Raw genomic sequence first — 19,479 nt, 5'->3', positions numbered from 1 at the left:
CTGCTGGGCTCTGGCGATCCTTCTGCCTCAGCCTTCCAAGTAGCCGGAATTACAGGCATGCGCTACCACGCCCGGCTGATTTTTTGATTTATTGTAGAGATGAGGTCTCCCTGCCCAGGCGGGTCTCGAACCCACGGGCTCAGGCAATCCACTCACTTCAGCCTCCCAAAGGCGCGGGATTACAGGCTGAGCCACCGGCTGAGAATCTAAAGTTTTAACAAACACTCGAGGTGATTCTGAGGCAGGTGGTGTTGTATCCATCTTTTGAAAAACACTATGTTAAGGAAATATTAGTTACTTAGATGCTCAGAAAAAGTGCTGCCTGTGCCTGTCACTGTCTTCCCTCCAGTGCCTACCTCTCATCGGCCTCAAATGTAGTCAGAGGCTGAGTAAACTAAAGTTATGCAAACACATAGTTTCTGTTTTATACAGAAATAACTTTATGTACCATTTGTCTGAAATTTTGCAAGTGGCTTAACAAGCACCATTATTATAGGTATGGATTTTATTGCTCAGACTCAGGAATGCAAAATAGAGGTTACAGTTTTCCACTACTGAACTTCATTTTTAAAAATTTTATTTTAGAGTTGTGAGGTACAAGTGGGGATTCATTACTCAGTAGGTAGCATGCAGGTGAAGTTTGGGCTTCTATCGCTGGCCCTCTCTCCCGGAGAGTAGACCAGGTACCCAGTCTGTTGTCATGTGCCCTCCCCTCCTTCCCTCCCACCTCTAGCAGTGTCCAGCACCTGCATTAGTAACTGCTAATGTGACCAGTTAATGAACCTTATTTTTATCTCAAGCTCTCATTTTGGCTGGTAGAGTAAAAGAAACCTGTTAAATTCAGTGATTTTTTTTTTTGAGTTGAAGTCTCACTCCTTCGCCCAGGTTGGAGTGCAGTGGCATGCACGTTCACAGCCACCCCAGCGTCGACCTTCTGTGCTCCAGCGATCCTTTCACCTCAGCCTTCTGCATAGCTGGAACTGCAGACGCCTACTTCCGTGCCCGGCTATTTTTTATTTTATTGTAGAGATGAGGTCTCGTCAGGTTGCCCAGACTGGTCTTGAACCCTCGGGCTCCCAAAGTGCTGGGATTACAGGCTGAGCCACTGAGCCCGGCCAATTGAGTTTCACTTTTAAAACTCAGGCTTTCCTTTTTCTACTCTCTAGGGTTGATGCAAAGTTCCAGAGGCTAATATAAGTTCAGTATCAATAGAAAGGGGACGACTTCTTTTTCTTTCTTTTATTTTCTTTTTATTTATTTTTTAAAATCTGAGCCTCACTTTCTCGTTGGAGTGCAATGGCATGCTTATGGTCACCGTAGCCTCAACCTGCTGGGCTCAGGTGATCCTTCTGCCTCAACCCTCCAAGTAGCTGGAACCACAGGCATGTACCACCACGCCCAGCTAATTTTTTGATTTATTGTAGAGATGAGGTCACGTCATGTTGCTTAGGCTGGTCTCGAACCCCTGAGCTCAGTCAGTCCTCTCATTTCTGCCTCCCATAGTGCTGGGATTACAGGCATGAGCCACAATTTATGGTATTCCAGTGCCTGGCTACAACTTCTTGATCTGTGTAACTTTCCCATTGAGTCTTCAACTACAATACCTCCCAAGCTAGCAGCCCACTGAGATGTAGTATTTTCACCCAATCCCCATGAGTACTGCCTGTATTACATCTCAGTAGGCCCAGTAGTGGTGCGGATTTTTCATCAGGTCAGACTGTGCTCCAAGAGTGTTAGCTTGATGGATTGGCAAGCCGAGCCCCAGAAGTGTTAGCTCTAATGGGCTGGCAAGCCAGCCCCCGGAAGTGTCTCAGCTTCAGAATCTCACTTTCTGCTGGCAGCTGTCTTGGTTCAGCCAGTTCTGTCAGTTGGCAAGTCAGGCTTGGGTACTGGGCTCTTTGGCTTCAGTGATCTGCAGTTCTTCAGGTCTGGGTTCTTGTCTTACCCAGAAGGAATGAGGGATACCAACTGCTGTGGGACACCGACTGCTGGAAGGTGAACAAAAGCAAGATTTATTGAGAGCATAGAAAAGCTCCCACAGTGGGAGAATGCCCAAAGGGGTTGCTGATTTGGAGTTAAAACCTGGTGCTTATGTAACCTTAAGACCGAGCCAATTAGGTAGCACTAGCTGTAAACTGATTGGTTGGCACTAGCTGTAAACTGATTGGTTGGCACTAGCTGTGCCGATTGGTCAATACTAAGAACCAATCAGCCAGAGGTAGGGTCCTAGTAGTAAACTGATTGGTCAGCACTTAGCAGTGAGTTGATGGGTTTGCTTTCCAATCTGGGCAGTGAGTGTTTTCTTGCCCTAGCCATCTGAGCTTATAGGGAGCCTGTTTACCAACACAAGTATATCAGTCCCAGAGGCCTACAGGAAGTTTGCTACTATGTTACAGGGTACCTGCCCTGTCTGCTTAGCTTTTTTCTAGCTATCTCCTCTCTCAGTAGTTCTTGTCCTGTGAACTAACTCACTTTGACACCTCACTTAGGGGGATATGGGAAAATCCCAGAAGTTCTTCCATACCACCATAGTCTCTCTGACCTTCTCATGCCTAGACATCTCATAGCACTGTCTGCTCTGTGACTGTGGCACCATGGTAACTTGGGAGATTTTCCCATGAAGCTCATCATCTCCCTAGGACTTATGTGGAAATGAGGCAGAAGCTCTCTATTCTTAGACCCCCAAAGTTTAATGAGAGGGCAATGTCTTCTATTGCCCTTGAGATTTGACCTGGGAATGAATAATGTATGGTCCCTTTTCAGCCAGCTCTCCTTTCCTTCCCTAGGTCACACCATCTTTATTCTGATTGGGAATAGAGAAGGAGGAAGTAAATCAGTAGTGATTGGTGATATTTATTTCCTATATTTTTTGTCTTTTACCTGGACTCATGGCACTGGGCTGCTAGGAAGGCCTTTGAGGTATATATAAATGAATTGTGGGGGAAGAAACAAATATATTCATATATCCTTAATTTTCTTCCCTTAGCCTAACTGCTTACTTTGGCCTACTTGACATCTGTGGTGTGAAAGGTGGAGAAACAGTGATGGTTAATGCGGCAGCAGGGGCAGTGGGCTCTGTTGTAGGGCAGATAGCAAAGCTCAAGGTAAGTGTCTTCCTCCAGTAACAAACGTTTTATTTAAGATCATTGAATAAATATGTGCATTGGTGCATCCTTGCCCTCAAGGAGTTAATAATCTAGTAGATTTTATTTAGAAGTGACAGATTGAAGAATGAGGAAAAGAGTGTAGAGCGAATGGGGAAAGCTGAACATGGTTATATGATAGCATTGTAGGTATCAAGTCAGGAATGGCCTCCATCTAGAGTAACGAGTTTTAAAGCATTAACTATTTCCATACTTTTTTTACTGAACATCCTCTTGTTACAGCTTAATCTCCTTTTGTCATGATTGTCCCCAGCCAACCCAGAGTCATCGCCCACATGACCCAGCCTTTCTAGTGCAAAGGCTGTTGCACTAGAAAGAAATGACATTCAGCCTAGGTCACTGGGGTCATGCTTGGGAACTAACTCCTGGGTGGTACACAGACCAGGGAAATGGTGGCTGTGATTTGGGTAGGGATCCAGTCTGACTGTTAGTGTATAGAACAGCAGGCATCTCAGACAGTCAGGATTTGTTATGACATAGTGGGAATGTTCCAAGGTGACTTGGCTTGGCTGATCCTTTGCCAGGGGCTGGGATGCAGGATTCTGGACCTAATTCCCAGGGGACAAGTTAGGTGAGAAATAGATGAGGACCGGGCCAAGGGTTCAGGCTGGTCTCCATTGCTAATGGGAGTTTGGACTACAAATATGAGGCTACCACAGAGGTTGCAGAAATGACAGGGAATAGATTTTGAGTTTTAATAAATGCCATTGCAGCATTTATCAGGTTAACATTGCACTTGATGAATTACATTAGTTTTCCAATGTTGAACCATTCTATCCTACGCCTAGAATAAACTTTACTTACAAATGGCATATTATGAATGTATGCCTTTGGAACTTATTTGATGATATTTTAAATAGACTTTTTGCATCTATATTCATAGGTGGGTTTGGTTTAAAGTTTTCTTTTTGTTCTGAAATTTAGCTAGACTTGGGTAAGATTAACAAATGAAAGTAAATAATATATCAGCTCTTCCCTGGAGAAAATCCACTGGAGGCTGCTATGCTAAAGAGTTTGTACTCAATCCTTAAAAGAGTAACATGATGAGTTCTGCATTTCAGAAACATCACTTAGGCCTTGGTAGGAGAATAGTTCATAGGGACACAATACTGGAGACAAGAACTTCACTTAGGAATCTCTTACAATAATTCAGATGAAAATTTGACGCTCTGAGAGTAGCGATTGTAACTCAGAGCCAGCTTATCAGGATATATATATATTTTTTTTCTCCCGAGCTTTCTAACTCAGCCTCAGCCTCACCAGACCCCCTTCGCTGCCCTTTCCCGTTCATTCACTCTCCTCTTTTCTTATCCCTATTTATTGTTAATCCTCCTCCAGACCCCCAGCTCAGCTTCCGGCTTCTTTGGTTTTTCCCACTCCGACCTCCACGCCAGCCCTGCTCATCTGGAGGCTGGGACTGATCCCTCAGCCTCACCGGATCCTCCCACTCCTTAGCTTGCTGGCCACGAGCTCTGCCTCCCCACTACCGGAGCCCTCTCCCTGCATCCTGGACAGCCCGGTCTGGCCCAGCCAAGCCCAGGGCCCACTCTGCCCTCACTTCCTTGTCCCCCTTGCCTACTCCACCTCAGTTTTGTTTTTTTTTTTAAAGAATAAAACCTAGTGATTGGATGTGACTAGTAAGACAAAGGAAAGCGTCTCCTTTGAACCACGTTTTTCAAATTTGGATAACTAAATAGTATCATTCAACACAATAAACAATAGAAAAGGAACAAGTAAGAAGCAAGGAAACAAGTACATTCCTTTTCAGACATACTGATTATGAGAGACCTACAAGCTATCCAAATGAATACATGTTATAGGTTGTTGGAGCTCCTGATTTGGAACTCAGGAGAGAGGTATGGGCTGGAATTAATAGACAAGGGAGTCATCAGCATGAAGAAGGCAGTGAGGTCATAAGAGTAAATGAGATCATCCGATGAGAGTGTATAGGCTAGAAAGGACAAGGACCACCGGGCTCGGTGGCTCAGCCTGTAATCCCGCGCCTTTGGGAGGCTGAGGTGAGTGGATTGCCTGAGCCCGTGGGTTCGAGACCCGCCTGGGCAGCGAGACCTCATCTCTACAATAAATCAAAAAATCAGCCGGGCGTGGTAGCGCATGCCTGTAGTTCCGGCTACTAGGAAGGCTGAGGCGGAAGGATCGCCGGAGCCCAGCAGGCGAGGCTGTGGTGACTGGGAGCGGCCACTGCACTCCAGTCTGGGCGACAGAGTGAGACTCCAACTCAAAAAAAAAGGACGAGGACCAAGGATGGAGCTCTTACAAAATAGTTTTTTCTTAAATCATGAAGAAATGGAAAAAGTGTATGTCATCACTGTTTGTATAGAGATACATGTATAAACCCAGTTGCAGTCTTTCCCCAATTTAAAATGCACAATGGCACATATTCTGGTCTTTGCAATACATTGAGGGTCTAAGAGAGCTTTCTAAAGAGCTAGTTTCTGTGAACGAATATAATCTCTAGTGTCATCCTGAAAGTGCTTTTCAGAATGCCCCTCAGTTTCTCTGTAATTAGGCAACATCTAATCAAAGGACCAAATCAAAGGATAAGGAGGTGGTTACCAGGAGGACTGTCGATGACATGGGAGACACAGAGCTAAGACAGAATAATAGTCTCAAGAGCCTACAAGTAAAGAACCAGGAAGTGAAATGAATAGGTTGTGAAAACAGCAGGTTGAAATGAACTGCAAACCAAGTAAACATAGCAGGGATCTGCTGTGTGGTCAAAAGCAAGCTGAAGTTGAGTTGTAGGCTGACTTGGGGACTAATTCCACATATGGGGACTGTAGGCCCATTATGGCATTCCTCATATATGTGACTCAGCACCTGATAGGGTGTTCTTGGGGAACCAGCCACACTATAGTAAGAAAATAGTGCTGGTTCATGCTTGTGGCTTATTGATGATTTCCATTTTTCTCCCTACCTTAGGGCTGCAAAGTTGTTGGAGCAGTGGGAGCTGATGAAAAAGTTGCCTACCTTAAAAAACTTGGATTTGATGTTGTCTTTAACTATAAGACAGTAGAGTCTTTGAAAGAAACTTTGAAGAAAGCCTCTCCTGATGGTTATGATTGTTATTTTGATAATGTAAGTACAAACTGGACTTAATATATAATTTGATAAAGTACTATATAAAGAAGTATATTTCTAGAGTTAACATCTGTAATTCATGGAAAGTATATATGCCTTTTTAAAAGAATTAGCTTTATTGAGCTATAACTCATACACCATATAGTTCACTCATTTAAAGTGTAGAATTATTTTTGTTAATTTCTTTTTTGGTAGAGATGAGATCTTGCTATACTGCTCAGGCTGGTCTCAAACTCCTGGCCTCAAGTGATCCTCTCACTTTGTCCTCCCAAAGTGCTGGGGTTACAGGCCACCGTGCCCAGCAAAGTGTAGAATTCAAAGGTTTTTAATTTTAGTGTATTCACACAATTGTACAACCATCACCACTGTTTTAAAATATTTTCACCACCTCAGAAAGAAACACTACTCACTAGCAGTCATGCTCCATTCCCCACCCCTTGCCAAGTGGATTTTGTGACTGGCTTCTCTCATTTAGCAAAATGTTTTCAAGGTTCATCCATGTTGTAGCATTTATGAGTACTTCATTCTTTGTATATCTAAATAATATTCCATTGTATAGACATTCCACATTTTATTTATCCATTTATCAGTTGATGGGCATTTATGTTGTTTATACTTTTTGGTTATTATGTATAATGTTACTGTGAACATTCATGTACAAGTTTTTGCGTGGACATGTTTTCATTTCTCTTGGGTATACACCTATGAGCAGAATTGCTGGATCATATGGTAACTTGATTTTTAACATTTTGAGGAGCTGCCAAACTGTTTTGCAAAGTGGCTGTACTACTTTACATTCCCACCAGCAATGTATAAGGGCTCTGATTTCTCCATATCCTCACCAACACTTGTTTTTATCTGTCTTTTTCATTGTCGTCCTCCTAGTGGGTTTGAAGTGATATTTCATTGTGATTTTGACTGGCAAAATCCCTAAGGCTAATGATACTGAGGATCTTTTCATGTATTTTATTGGCCATTGTATATCTTCTTTGGAGACATGCCTGTTCAAATTCTTTGTGCATTTTTCATTTGGGCTATTTGTGATGCTGTAAGAGTTCTTTTTTTTTTGAGTTATAGTCTTACTCTATAACCCAGGCTGGAGTGTAGTGGCACACTCATGGCCACCACAACCTCGACCTGCTGGCCTCAGGTGATCCTTCCACCTCACCTTCCAAGTAGCTGAAACTACAGGCACGCACCACCACGCTTGGCTACTTTTTTGATTTATTGTAGAGATAAGGTCTCACCAAGTTGCCCAGGCTGGTCTCAAACCCCTGAGTTCAGACAATCCTCTTGCCTCAGCCTTTCAAAGTGCTGGGATTACAGGCTTGAGCCTGGGCTCAGGGCGATACTTCCACATCACCCTTCCAAGTAGCTGGAACTCCAGGAGTACCCCACCATGCCCAGCTAATTTTTTTGATTTATTGTAGACAAGGTCTTGCCAAGTTGCGCAGGCTGGTCTCGAACCCCTTGGGCCCAGGCTATACTCTCGCCCCGACCTTCCAAAGTGCTGGGATTACATGTCTGAGCCACCATGCTCAGCCTATTTTATTTATTTTACAAAAGAGAAAAAGAGGTTCAGGAGTGTTAAGTAACTTCCCCATAGCTGTCCCACCAGCTAATACCCCAAGAGTTGAGATTCATATCCCATCCAATCCCCGGAGTTTCTTTTTTTTTTTTTTTGAGTCAGAGTCTCACTCTCACCTAGGCTGGAGTGCAGTGGCACACTCACAGCCACCAACAGCCCTGACCTGCTGGGCTCATGTCATACTTCCACCATAGCCTTCCAAGTAGCTGGCACTACAGGCATGTAACACCACACCCAGTAATTTTTTAATTTATTTTAGAGACGAGGTCGCGTCATGTTGCCCAGGCTTATCTCAAAGACTTGGGCTCAGGCATTCCTCTTGCTTTAGCCTCCCAGAGTGCTGGGATTACAGGTGTGAACCACTGCACCCGGCTGCCAGAGCTTCTTAAATGATACCACACTGCCCCCTACTGCCTCTATCTCCTGCTCATTTCTGTGTAAGAGTTGAAACAAGAAGACAGCATGACCTTGTTCTGCCTTAGCTGGAAATGGCTGCATCTTTTTCATTACTCTGCCTGTCTGCAAGTGCTCAGGGAAAGCTCTGTGAGTATTAACTTTGAGGTTACAAATTTTAGCAAATAGTGCAATTCTCAAATATGGAGTCGACTAGTAATGAGGATCAACTGTATGTGGCTTACAAATATTTTCTCCTATTTTGTGAGCTGTCTTTCACTTTCTTGATGGCAGCCTTTGAAGCACAAAAGTTTTAAAGTTTGATGAAGCCCAATTTATTGCTTTTTCTTTAGTTGCTTGAGCTTTTGGTGTCATGTCTCAGAAAGCTGTGTCATACTCAGGCCTATGAAGATTACTCTGCTATCTTGTAAGACTTTTATGGTTTTAGCTCTTACATTCAGGTCTGTTGATATATTTTTAAGTTAATTTTTGTGTATGGTTTAATTTTATTCTTTTCATGTGAATATCCGGTTGTTCTATACCATTTGTTGAAAAGACAATCCTCCCTCCCTCCTTTTTTTTTTTTTGAGTCCTGGTCTCTATAGCCCAGGCTAGAGTGCAGTGGCACAATCATGGCTCACTGCAGACTCAACCTCCTGGTCTCAGGCAATCCTCCTGTCTCAGCCTCCGGAGTAGCGAGACTACAGGTATGTCCAATTTATTTTTAAATTTTTTTGTAAAGACAAAGTCTTGCTACGTTGCCCAGGCTGGTCTTGAACTCCTGGGCTTAAGCAATCCTCCTATCTCAACCTCCCGAAGTGCTGAGATTACAGGTGTGAGCCACTATGTCCAGCCTGTTTTCCTCCTATTTAATTGTCTGGCACTTGTGTGGAAAACCAGTTGGTCACAAGTATTTTTAAACTCTCAATTTAGTTCCATTCATCTGTATTTCTATTCTCACACTGTCTTGATTAATTTAGCTTTGTAGTGAGTTTTGCTGTCAGAAAGTGTGAGTCCTCCAACTTTATTCTTCATATACCTTTTGAGTATTTTTCCATGCCTTTAAATTATGGGGCAATAAGATCATTGGACTGATTAGAGAAACTCAATCTATAGTAAAGTAAAATGTATAAGTTATAAAAGGCATGTTCTTAGAGCCAAGTAGAAATGCCTGTTTCTATTGTCTTTCTAACTGTAACTTTCAGCTCTATTTTGCTCATTCAGTCAGTTTCTTGCTGCCAAAACAAGTATTGTGAAATAATGATTGTGACCTCATGATTCTCAAGGTTTTGTTTTTGTTTTTGTTTTCCTGTTTAGGTAGGCGGAGAGTTTTCAAACATTGTTATCCCCCAGATGAAGAAATTTGGAAGAATCGCTATATGTGGTGCCATCTCTACATATAACAGTACTGGTCCACTTCCCCCAGGTAACAAGCATATGCACATGATCACAGATGTAGGAAGACTGGACAAGGAGAAGATTCATGATGTGGTATAGGCCAGTAACTATCAACATATTAGAAAGAGGCCAGGTGCAGTGGCTCATGCCTGTAATCCGAGCACTTTGGGAAACAGGTGGGTGGATTGCGTGAGCCCAGGAGTTTGAGACCAGCCTAGGTAACATAGCAAGACCTCATCTCTACAAAAATTTTAAAAATAGCTAGGTGTGGTGGCATGCACCTGTAGTCCCAGCTACTCGGGAGGCTAAGGTGGAAGGATCATCTGAGCCCAGGAGTCTGAGGCTACTGTGCTACTGCAATCCTGTCTGGGCAACAGAGTGAGACCCTGACGAAAAAATATATATATAGTTTCATGTATTTTGTGCTAATCAGCTTGTACTGATGTAAGTAAGTAGCAGGATCCCAAAATATGGAAGAAATAATTGCTAAAAATTTTTGGGTTTTTGCCTATTATTTTCTGCAAAGTTGTAGAAAGACAGTCATGATTTGATTTAGAAACAAAACACTTTGGTCTGGCTCATAGAATATTAGGGTTCTTCAGGATAGTAGAGATATTGCTGGAGGTGTGGGAGTGGATAGAGGGAGACTTGATATGGGTCAAGGGAGGGGCAGGCTGTTGTGTTCCTCAAAAGTCTTGGGTAGTGCTTCCTAGAGCAGCAGGGTACCTTGGCTTCATCAGTGGAAAATCACCGCTAAAAGTGAGAGAAGTATGCACTTCTTCGTTCCTTGACTATCTTTGTTTTGTTCCTCTGGTGCCTTGCCATGCCTTCCTCCCCCTACTTCTCTCCTCTCTTATGCCAAAACTGCCCCTCCCACCTCCACACTCACAGAGGTATAAAAGCACTATCACCCAGAGAACCATACTCATTAAATCCCCATCCTGCGAGAGATCCTGTACAGGTCTCTCATTTTACAGGTAGAGAGATGAATGGCTGGGAGGTTAGCAACAGACTCAACAAAGAACAGTCTTCTGAACTCTTCATGCAGAGTCCTTTTCTGCTGCAATGATTCTGTGCTGTTAGAAAGAGTACAGATTTACTCATGGTCCAAAGAAAAAAAAGGGAACCTTTCAGTCTATAATCAGAAACTAGGCAACCATAAGTCAATTGGTTATTTAGTCCATGATGGGCTTGACTAATGGGAATGAAACCTTACTGTCCCACTAGATAACAAGCACCACAACTGCAATGAAACACGTGGGCTAGAAAGGACGTATCTAAGGAAGAACATCTTGTAGATTCCCTGTTGGTCTGTGAAAAATCAAAGACACTAGACTCACTTGGCAATCTTATTATCAGGGACTTTCTTCCCCCTAGGTTTTTCTAATTGATGCTAAGCTGGAATCATGGGATATCATCTGCCTGACAATTGAGCTAAGCATCATGTTCCAATTATGTATAGCCAGATATTTTTTATTTTGGATACAGTAACTTGATCTAGTCTTTTTAGCAATTAGTTTTTGGAAGTTCAGCTGCTCAGCTAGGTCTTTGAGGTGTCTGCTGGCCTTGTCCTTTCCATTTTAGTTAGATGGGATTCTGCCCTGCAGCTGATTCCCAGAAAATCTAACATACTCCACCATTAGGATAACTCAGAAGCAAGTAATTATTTCCGCCACATAAGGTAGCATATTCACATTCATTTCAGATGTGGACATCTTTGGGGCCATTATTCTGCCTACCACAGTGTGCTTGTTGATTATTTAGGAGTCCTGTGGATCAGAAAGGAGTGGAGGAAATGGAAGGAGAGGTGGCAGAACAGTGATGGTGACCTGTACTACTTGTGCTTTCACCACGGCCACCTCTCTGGATCCTGTCATCCAAGTGTACGGTTCTCTTCACAGGCCCTCCCCCAGAGATTATTATCTATCAGCAACTCCGCATGGAAGGGTTCCTCGTCAACCGCTGGCAAGGAGATGCCCGCCAACAAGCGCTTAAGGACTTGCTGAAATGGGTCTCAGAGGTAAGGGGCTCCAGGGCCACCCCCTCCAACAGTATACCAGCTCCCATTCCCTTTTGCTTCTCTACACTGTCGTTCTACCAATGCTTCCAAGTTCTCTCTGCTGCATCATCCATTTCTACCTCTCTGTTGGGTCATGGCCCTTAGAATACAAACATTATTACTTTTCCTGTCTTGAAAAGAAAAACAAAACAAAGCGACTCATTTCCACTGCAAATATAGGCTGGTTTCACTCCTCTCCCTTTTATAACGAAACACCTGGAAGTGCTGTCTATATTCACTGTCTGCAGTTCCTCTCTTTCCGTTCTTCCTTAAACCCACATATCTTGCTTTTGCACTGTTGCCATTCTACCAAAATGGCTTTTGTCAAGGTCACAGGTGTCCCTCACATTGTAAAATCCAGTGATTGATTCTTAGTATCACTTGGCTGTGGGAAATATTTGACAAAGTGGTTACTCTCCTTGACATACTTTCTTCCCATGACTTCCCTTAGCTCTTGGTTTTCCTCACTGATTGGTCTTTTTCAGACTCTTCTGCTAGCTTCTCTTCTTTTCTCCAAATTAACAATAGAGTGCTCCAGGGCATGATCATTGGGCCTCTTTCCTTCTCTACCCATACTCTATGTATCCCTTATCGATAGGTTTGTGGCTTCAAATTCTATCAGCATGCTGACAGCTCCCAAATTTTTATCTCCAGCCTGGATTTCTCCTCTGAACTCTGGACTGGTATATCCAGCTGCTCAACAGCTACACCTGCATGCCTGATATACATCTCTGACCTAACATGAAAAGTAAATGTTTTGATCTTTCCTGCCAAACCTGCTTCCTGTTCAGACTCCACCGTCTCTATTATGGCAATTCTATCCTAGTTTCTCAGTTCAAAAACCTTGGTGTCATCCTTGATTTTTTTCTTTCTCTCGTACCCATGTTTAATCTATAAGAAGATTCTAGTGGCTCAACATTCAAAATACATACAGAATCTGACCACTTCTCCCACCTCCTCTGCTACCACCTTGGTCTAGGCTACCATCCCATATAGCCTGGGTATTTGCAGTAGACCCTACCTGGCCTCTCACTTTGCACCCCTATAGACAATTCCCAACACAATGGCCAGAGTGATCTTTTAAAGCAACAGTCCCAGACCTTTTTGGCACCAGGAACCGGTTTCATGGAAGATAGTTTTTCCATGGATCCATGGATTGGGTGGGGTGGGGGGAATGGTTTTGGGATAATTCAAGTGCATAACATTTATTGTGTACTTTATTTCTAATATTATCAGACATTGTAATATATAATGAAATAATTATACAACTCACCATAATGCAGAATAAGTGGGAGCCCTAAACTTGTTTTCCTGCAACTAGATGGTCCCATCTGGGGGTGATGGGATACAGTGAAACCTGAAGTGTGTTACTTATGTCCAGTCTACTCCGTAATCTCGCTTTGGTTGCTGTCACTGCAGAAAACCCTGTTTCACAAAGATAGGATGTTGGAAATGGAAGCAGGCTTTTCACTGCTGATCTGACAGGAGGAAGAGCTCAGGAGGTTATTCGAGTTATGGGGAGCAGTTATAAATACAGAAGAAGCTTTGCTCACATGCCCACCACTCACTTCCTGCTGTGCGACCCAGTTCCTAACAGGCTGTAGACCACTACGGTCCATGGCTTGGGGTTTGGGGACTCTGTTTTAAAGCATAAATCAAATCATTTTATTATTATGCTCCAATTCCTGCAAAGCTCCCCATTTCACTTAGAGTAAGCCAAAGTGCTTATAATCTGGTCCTGAATCCTCTGACTTTATTTCTGTAGTATTCATGCCATTGTTTACTCAGTCAAGTCCCCTCCACCTCTACCCCACCCTTCTGTAAGTGCTTACTTAATTCTCTCACCTCCTTCAAATCTTTGCTACAAGTGCCTTTGGATGTATCCCCAGCCCTCCAAATATTTAGTCAAATTGGATTAGGGTCCACCCATATGACCTTATTTTACCATAATTAAAGGCTCTATCTCTAAATATAATTACATTCTGAGGTACTAGGAATTAGGACTTAAACATAAATTTGTGGAGGGGCTACAATTTAGTCCATAATAGTATTCATATATATTCATATATATATGTATTTTTTTTAGTTGGGGGTTCTCACTCTGTCACCCAAACTGGGGAGAAGTAGAATGATCATGGCTCACCACAGCCACCATGTCTGGCTAACTTTTTTTTTTTCAGAAAGATTTATTGAGGACTGAAAAGCTCTCACAGTGGGAGGGCACCTGAGGGTGTTGCCTTAGCTTTTTGATTTTTTGTAGACACAAGATCTTGCTATGTTGCCCAGGCTGGTCTCAAATTCCTGGGCTCAAACAATTCTCCTGTCTCAGCCTCCCAAAGTGCTGGGATTACAAACATAAACCGCCACACCTGGCCTTCATTCTCTATTGTTAACTTTTAAACTGGATTCTGACTTTCTACCCTATCCATATTCTTTGCTTCTTCAAGAATAAGATTAAGTTAAAGCTTTCAAGTCAAGAGTTCAAATCTCAGCTTCCCTACATTCTAATTGAGTGACTTCAAGCAATTAATCTTGTCCATAAATCCATGAAGGGTGCTAAACTTTTCACTGGACTACATTAGGGAAAAATAGGTATTACGTAACAGATCTCTATATAAGACCCTTTAAAATATTTGAAAATGTAAACTAGCCTTACTTGGTAGCCTATGTTTTGTAGTAAGAGAGATGAAAAACTTTCCTCAGTAACATGAATCTTTCCTTCCTACACTCCCAAATAAATGTTAAACACATATTGAAAGAAACTTGGCATAAAGAGGAGACAGATTATTAGACTATCTTTTTCTGAATGAGACCCACCTCTTCAGTTACCAAATAGAAGTAGTGAAAAGTACTCCACCTCTTCTAAGATCATAATGTTATTAAACTTTACTATGCAACTTACTTAGAAATTGCCTAATCACGATTTTGTGACATTTCTCACTGTGATCTGACACCTATTATTAAATGCTTCTTATGTGTGCTTTGTAATCTGTTACATACACTATGTATATAGATCTTGTCTCAAACTGAGTTCAAATTCATGGAGGACAGGCCCTCTATCTCTTTATTTTCAAGGTTACCATGATGTACCTGATGAATTTATTGCTAAAATGAAGAGTGTATCATTGGGAATATTAAATTAACTTTTAAAATTTGCTGTTGTTTTATTACAGGGTAAAATCCAGTATCATGAATATGTCATTGAAGGATTTGAAAATATGCCAGCTGCATTTATGGGAATGCTGAAAGGAGATAATTTGGGGAAAACAATAGTGAAAGCATAAAAAAAAAGACATGGAATCTGAAGATCATTTGGATGATTACACAATTTGTTTTTCACCATTTAGCAAGTGTATACTCCCTTAATTACCTAAGAAATAGTAACTGCATTGAGTTTGACCTACTTAATAAAATACATTTAAGTGGCTTGTAATTAAAGTGACAAAGAATAAAAATTTTATAGTGAATAACCACGTCACCTCACTGCCCACTATAACGCCTTCTGGGTTATGGTAGAAAATAATGGCTTTGGAGTCTGAAAGCTTACTCCCTCTGTGACCTTAGACATCTGATTTTTCATCTTCTTTTTTTGAGTCAGAGTCTCACTCTGCCACCAGGCTGGAGTGCAGTGACATGCTCACAGTGCCCACAGCCTCAACCTGCTGGGCTCAGGCAATCCTTCCACCTCAATCTTCTCAGTAGCTGGAACTACAAGCGTGTGCCACCATGCCTGGCTAATTTTTTGATTTATTGTAAAGTCGAGGTCTTGCCAAGTTGCCCAGGCTGGTCTTGAGCCCAGGCAGTCCTCTTGCCTTCACCTCCCAAAGTGCTGGGATTACAGGCTTAGGCACTGCACCTGGCTGATTTTTCATCTTAAGGTGAGAATAATAACATCTATTTCATACATTTTGCTCATTTATGTAAAACACCAGCATAAAGCCTATTAGGTACTCAATAAGTGTCAGTTATCTCCCTGCTGATATCAGTGAATTTGAAGTCATAAGATTAGCACTCCTATTGCTTGTGATTAGACCAGAAGAAATTTTCATTGCTGGTGTACAGGAGTCTCAGGAATCTCAGGCCAGCCTACACTGGTTCTCTGCAGGTAAGTCTAATAATGTAACAGACCGAGGAAGGAGTCTGTTACTTAAAACAGCTGCAAAAGATAACACATGGGAATACTTACACAGCTACAAAGATTGTGCAGAACTTACATGAAGAAAGCTTTAAAACGTTACCGAGGAACACAAAAGATGACTTGAACACATTGAAAGGCACTATGCCTTTAGGAAGATTTAATGTCGATCAGAAAGCTGGAATTCTATTGATCAATTCTGCCATGATAGAAAGGGTTAAATAAATTATAGTACAATGAAACTGTGGGGTGGGGAAGAGTGTATAAAAACTCTGAAGAGATGTCATAAACTACTAATATGGTTTATCTTCAGTGAAGAGAACTGAGGAGTGTCCATAGGACAGAGTAATAGAAAAAAGGTCCCTGCCCTTGTATGCCCTCTTCCCTTGCCAAACTCTTCAGTCCTAAAGAAATTAGATGAAGCAGAGGAAAGTGAGTGAGTGCTGGGGCTTGAGAAGGGGCAGCCTCTGGTCCCAAGCAGGGTGAGTAAGTCATGCACGGAGGCTAGCTGCCTGGCAGAGTCCCAGTGCTGTGTCTGTGTGTGTGTGTACACTTGTGAGCAGGCAGAGGGAGGGCCTGGGTGGTGTGTTGTGGCCTGATATGAGGAACTGAGCTCAAGCAGAATGAATCCAGCTTCTGAGTCATAGCAGGGTTCCCCAGCATGTGTGTCAAGAAGAGTGAAGTCATTGATGTGGGTGGAGGAGGGAGAGAGCATGACCCGATTAAGGGTGTCAGAGTCCAAGCAGGGTGAGGACGACATTTGAATGGGAGGGCTGCGTGGTGTAAGAAGTCAAAGTCTGAGCAGAATAAGCAAGGCAACATGCATGGGGGCAGCCCAGCATGGAGTGTAACAGCCCAAGCCGAGTATTGAGGGCGTCCACATGAAGCGGTGTCCTGCCATGGGGTATGTGCTCCCAAGCAGGGCGAGGAGAGACCCCACGTGGGAGTGTCCCAGTGGTGGGACACCAAAGAGGATGAAGAGGTGCTCATGCATGGGGTAGCCTAGCGTGGAGGTCAGAGCAAAAGTGGAGCTTCTGTGTGGCAGTGTGGCCCAGCAGGAGCTGCAAGAACTTTGGCAGGGAGAGAACAACCACGAGGGGAAGCAAGAGTGAGGGAAAGTGCAGGATGTCAGAGCTTGAGTGGAATGAAGGAGCATCTGCAGGAGAGGGAGTAGTAGTGACAGGAGATGGTTACATATAGAGGGTCTGATCAGGGCCAGGCACGGTGGCTCACACCTGTAATTCTAGCACCCTGGGAGACCAAGGCAAGGGGATAGATAGCTTGAGCCCAGACGTTGGGAACCACCCTGGGCAATACAGCAAGGCTTCATCTCTGCCAAAAAAAAATAAAAGTAAAAATAAAAAATTAGCCAGGCATGGTAGCATACATCTGTAGTCCCAGCTACTTGGGAGGTTGAGGTGGGAGGATTACCTGAGTCCAGGTTGAGACTGGTGAACTGTGAGTGTGCATTCCAGTCTGGGTGACAGAGTAAAAAAAAAACCAAAACTCTAAAATGGTGTTTTAAAAATGTGTTCATATTATGAGATAAATTATACCGCTATAAAATTGATTTTACAAAAAATTAGCCGGGTGTGGTTCCGGCTACTTTGAAGGCTGAGGTGGAAGGATCGCCAGAGCCCAGCAGGTTGACACTGGGGTGTCCGTGAGTGTGCCACTGCACTCTAGACTGGGCGACAGAGTGAGACTCCAACTCAAAAAAAAAAAATTTGACTTTAAAAAGAAAAATATAGGCCGGGTGCAGTGGCTCAAGCCTGTAATCCCAGCACTTTGGGAGGCTGAGGTGGGTGGATTGCCTGAGCTCAAGGGTTCGAGACCAGCCTGGGCAACTTGGCAAGACCTCGCCTCTACAATAAATCAAAAAATTAGCGAGGCATGATGGCGTGCGTCTGTAGTTCCAGCTACTTGGAAGGCTGAGGTGGAAGGATCGCTTGAGCCCAGCAGGTCGAGGCTGCGGTGGCCTTGAACGTGCCTCTGTACTCCAGCCTGGGTGACAGAGTGAGACTGCAACTCAAAAAAAAAAAACAAAAAAAAACTTTCCATTTGATGTGATACACCTATCCAGACACTTTTTCCACTGCTCTAAACAATTTTTGAATTTGTCAATTTTGATGCCTTTTAGTGCTTCTGCCATTAAAAAATTTTTTTTGTTTTTTTCACCTCTTCCACATCGGCAAAACGTTTTTCTTTGAGGACTTTTTTCATCTAGGAAACAAAAGATGCTCGGGGAGAGATCGGGTGAATAGGGAGAGTGGGGCATAGAGGTCATGCCATGTTTGGACAGAAACTACTGAACACTCTGTGGTGTAGGCAGGTGCATTGTTGTGGTGAAGAGCCAATAGCCTGTTTGCTACAACCTGGGATGTTTCTTCCGCATATCGTGACGCATCCTTCTCAAACCTTCCAGTTAAAAACTTCGGTTGGTTGTTTGATCCAGAGAGACAAATTCCAAATGTACTACAAGGGGCCTGCCCTCCAACAGATAATTCTGGTTTTTGGGGTGGTCTCCCCTCATATGTTTTCCATTTACAGATGCGTAGTTCTGTATCTAGACTCACTTGTTCAACTGGTCTTGTGGTTCATCGTTTTGACACTAACATGAACGGGATTTTTTACGTTACATGTTTTATTGGTTATTGCTGGAGTTTTGGAAAGCCTTTAAGTACATTCTCAGTTTATGCACAATATATCCATTTCGGAATGAAATGTTAAACAGTGTTCTTTTTAAAACAGTACTATAGATTAATTCATTTAGAATACCAGACATACTGTTCTTAGCCTGATGCTTACAGCATAGTGTAGAACCACTGCCAGGTAGCTAATTGAACTTTTAAATGATACAACTCACTGCCAGAAAATGTCATTTCTGCCAGCATGTGATAGTCTACAGTTCAGGCATCCTGAATTTATGTTCGGTGAACTGGTGTATAGACCAGGTCCTTAATTTATACATGCTCCCAAATTAAGGATCAGACAGGATATCACCACTGATATTTATTTTATTTTTATTTTTATTTTTTATTTTTGAGTTGGAGTCTCACTCTGTCGCCCAGACTGGAGTGCAGTGGCCGCTCCCAGCCACCGCAGCCTCGACCTGCTGGGCTCCGGCGATCCTTCCACCTCAGCCTTCTGAGTAGCCAGAATTACAGGCGCACGCTACCATGTCCGGTTGATTTTTTAAATTTATTGTAGAGATGAGGTCTCGCTGCCCAGGCAGGTCTCAAACCTGCGGGCTCAGGCAATCCACTCACCTCAGCCTCCCAAAGGCGCGGGATTACAGGCTGAGCCACTGAGCCCGGTTTATCAGCCAGATTTTAAAAGTTAACAAGATCTACAGGGCTTCCAATTTTAAGGTAGTAAAAATTTCTGCCCTTATATCTGGAAAATCATCCAAAGCAACACAGAGTGTAAGAAACTGAAATACAAACTCCACTAAAAAAAAAAAAAAAAAAAAAATCTATAGGCACCAGCAAGATGGCTGTAATTTTTTTAAAAAGTGGACAATAACAAGTGATAATAAAGAGGGGTTTTTTTTTTTTTTTTAAGTTGAAGTCTCACTCACAGTCACAGGCATGTTCACGGTCACAATAGCCTTGACCTTCTGGACTCAGGTGATCCTTCT

At 42.9% G+C, this 19,479-nt stretch overlaps 1 protein-coding gene across 3 annotated transcripts in view; it reads left to right on the top strand.

Annotated features, from left to right (window-relative positions):
* The window catches only part of PTGR1 (prostaglandin reductase 1), a 38,004-nt gene that overhangs the window by 11,538 nt on the left and 6,987 nt on the right, over positions 1-19,479 (top strand). The window contains exons 5-9 of one of the 3 annotated variants that reach the window (XM_008065561.1): positions 2,987-3,104; positions 6,108-6,263; positions 9,565-9,673; positions 11,547-11,665; positions 14,878-15,171. In XM_008065561.1, coding sequence (XP_008063752.1) covers positions 2,987-3,104; positions 6,108-6,263; positions 9,565-9,673; positions 11,547-11,665; positions 14,878-14,988 — 613 coding nt within the window. In that variant the 3' untranslated portion in view covers positions 14,989-15,171. Of the gene's footprint in view, positions 1-2,986; positions 3,105-6,107; positions 6,264-9,564; positions 9,674-11,546; positions 11,673-14,877; positions 15,172-19,479 lie in introns of those variants that run through there. The other 2 variants (XM_021716284.1, XM_021716283.1) reach the window with 2 other exon arrangements.

Source organism: Carlito syrichta, unplaced genomic scaffold (genome assembly GCF_000164805.1).
Source record: "Carlito syrichta isolate Samal-C Ts95f unplaced genomic scaffold, Tarsius_syrichta-2.0.1 Scaffold308663, whole genome shotgun sequence".
In the NCBI taxonomy this organism is placed as follows: domain Eukaryota; kingdom Metazoa; phylum Chordata; class Mammalia; order Primates; family Tarsiidae; genus Carlito; species Carlito syrichta.
The sequence above is the reverse complement of the archived record's forward strand: the minus strand, read 5'-3'. Positions and strand labels throughout refer to the sequence as shown.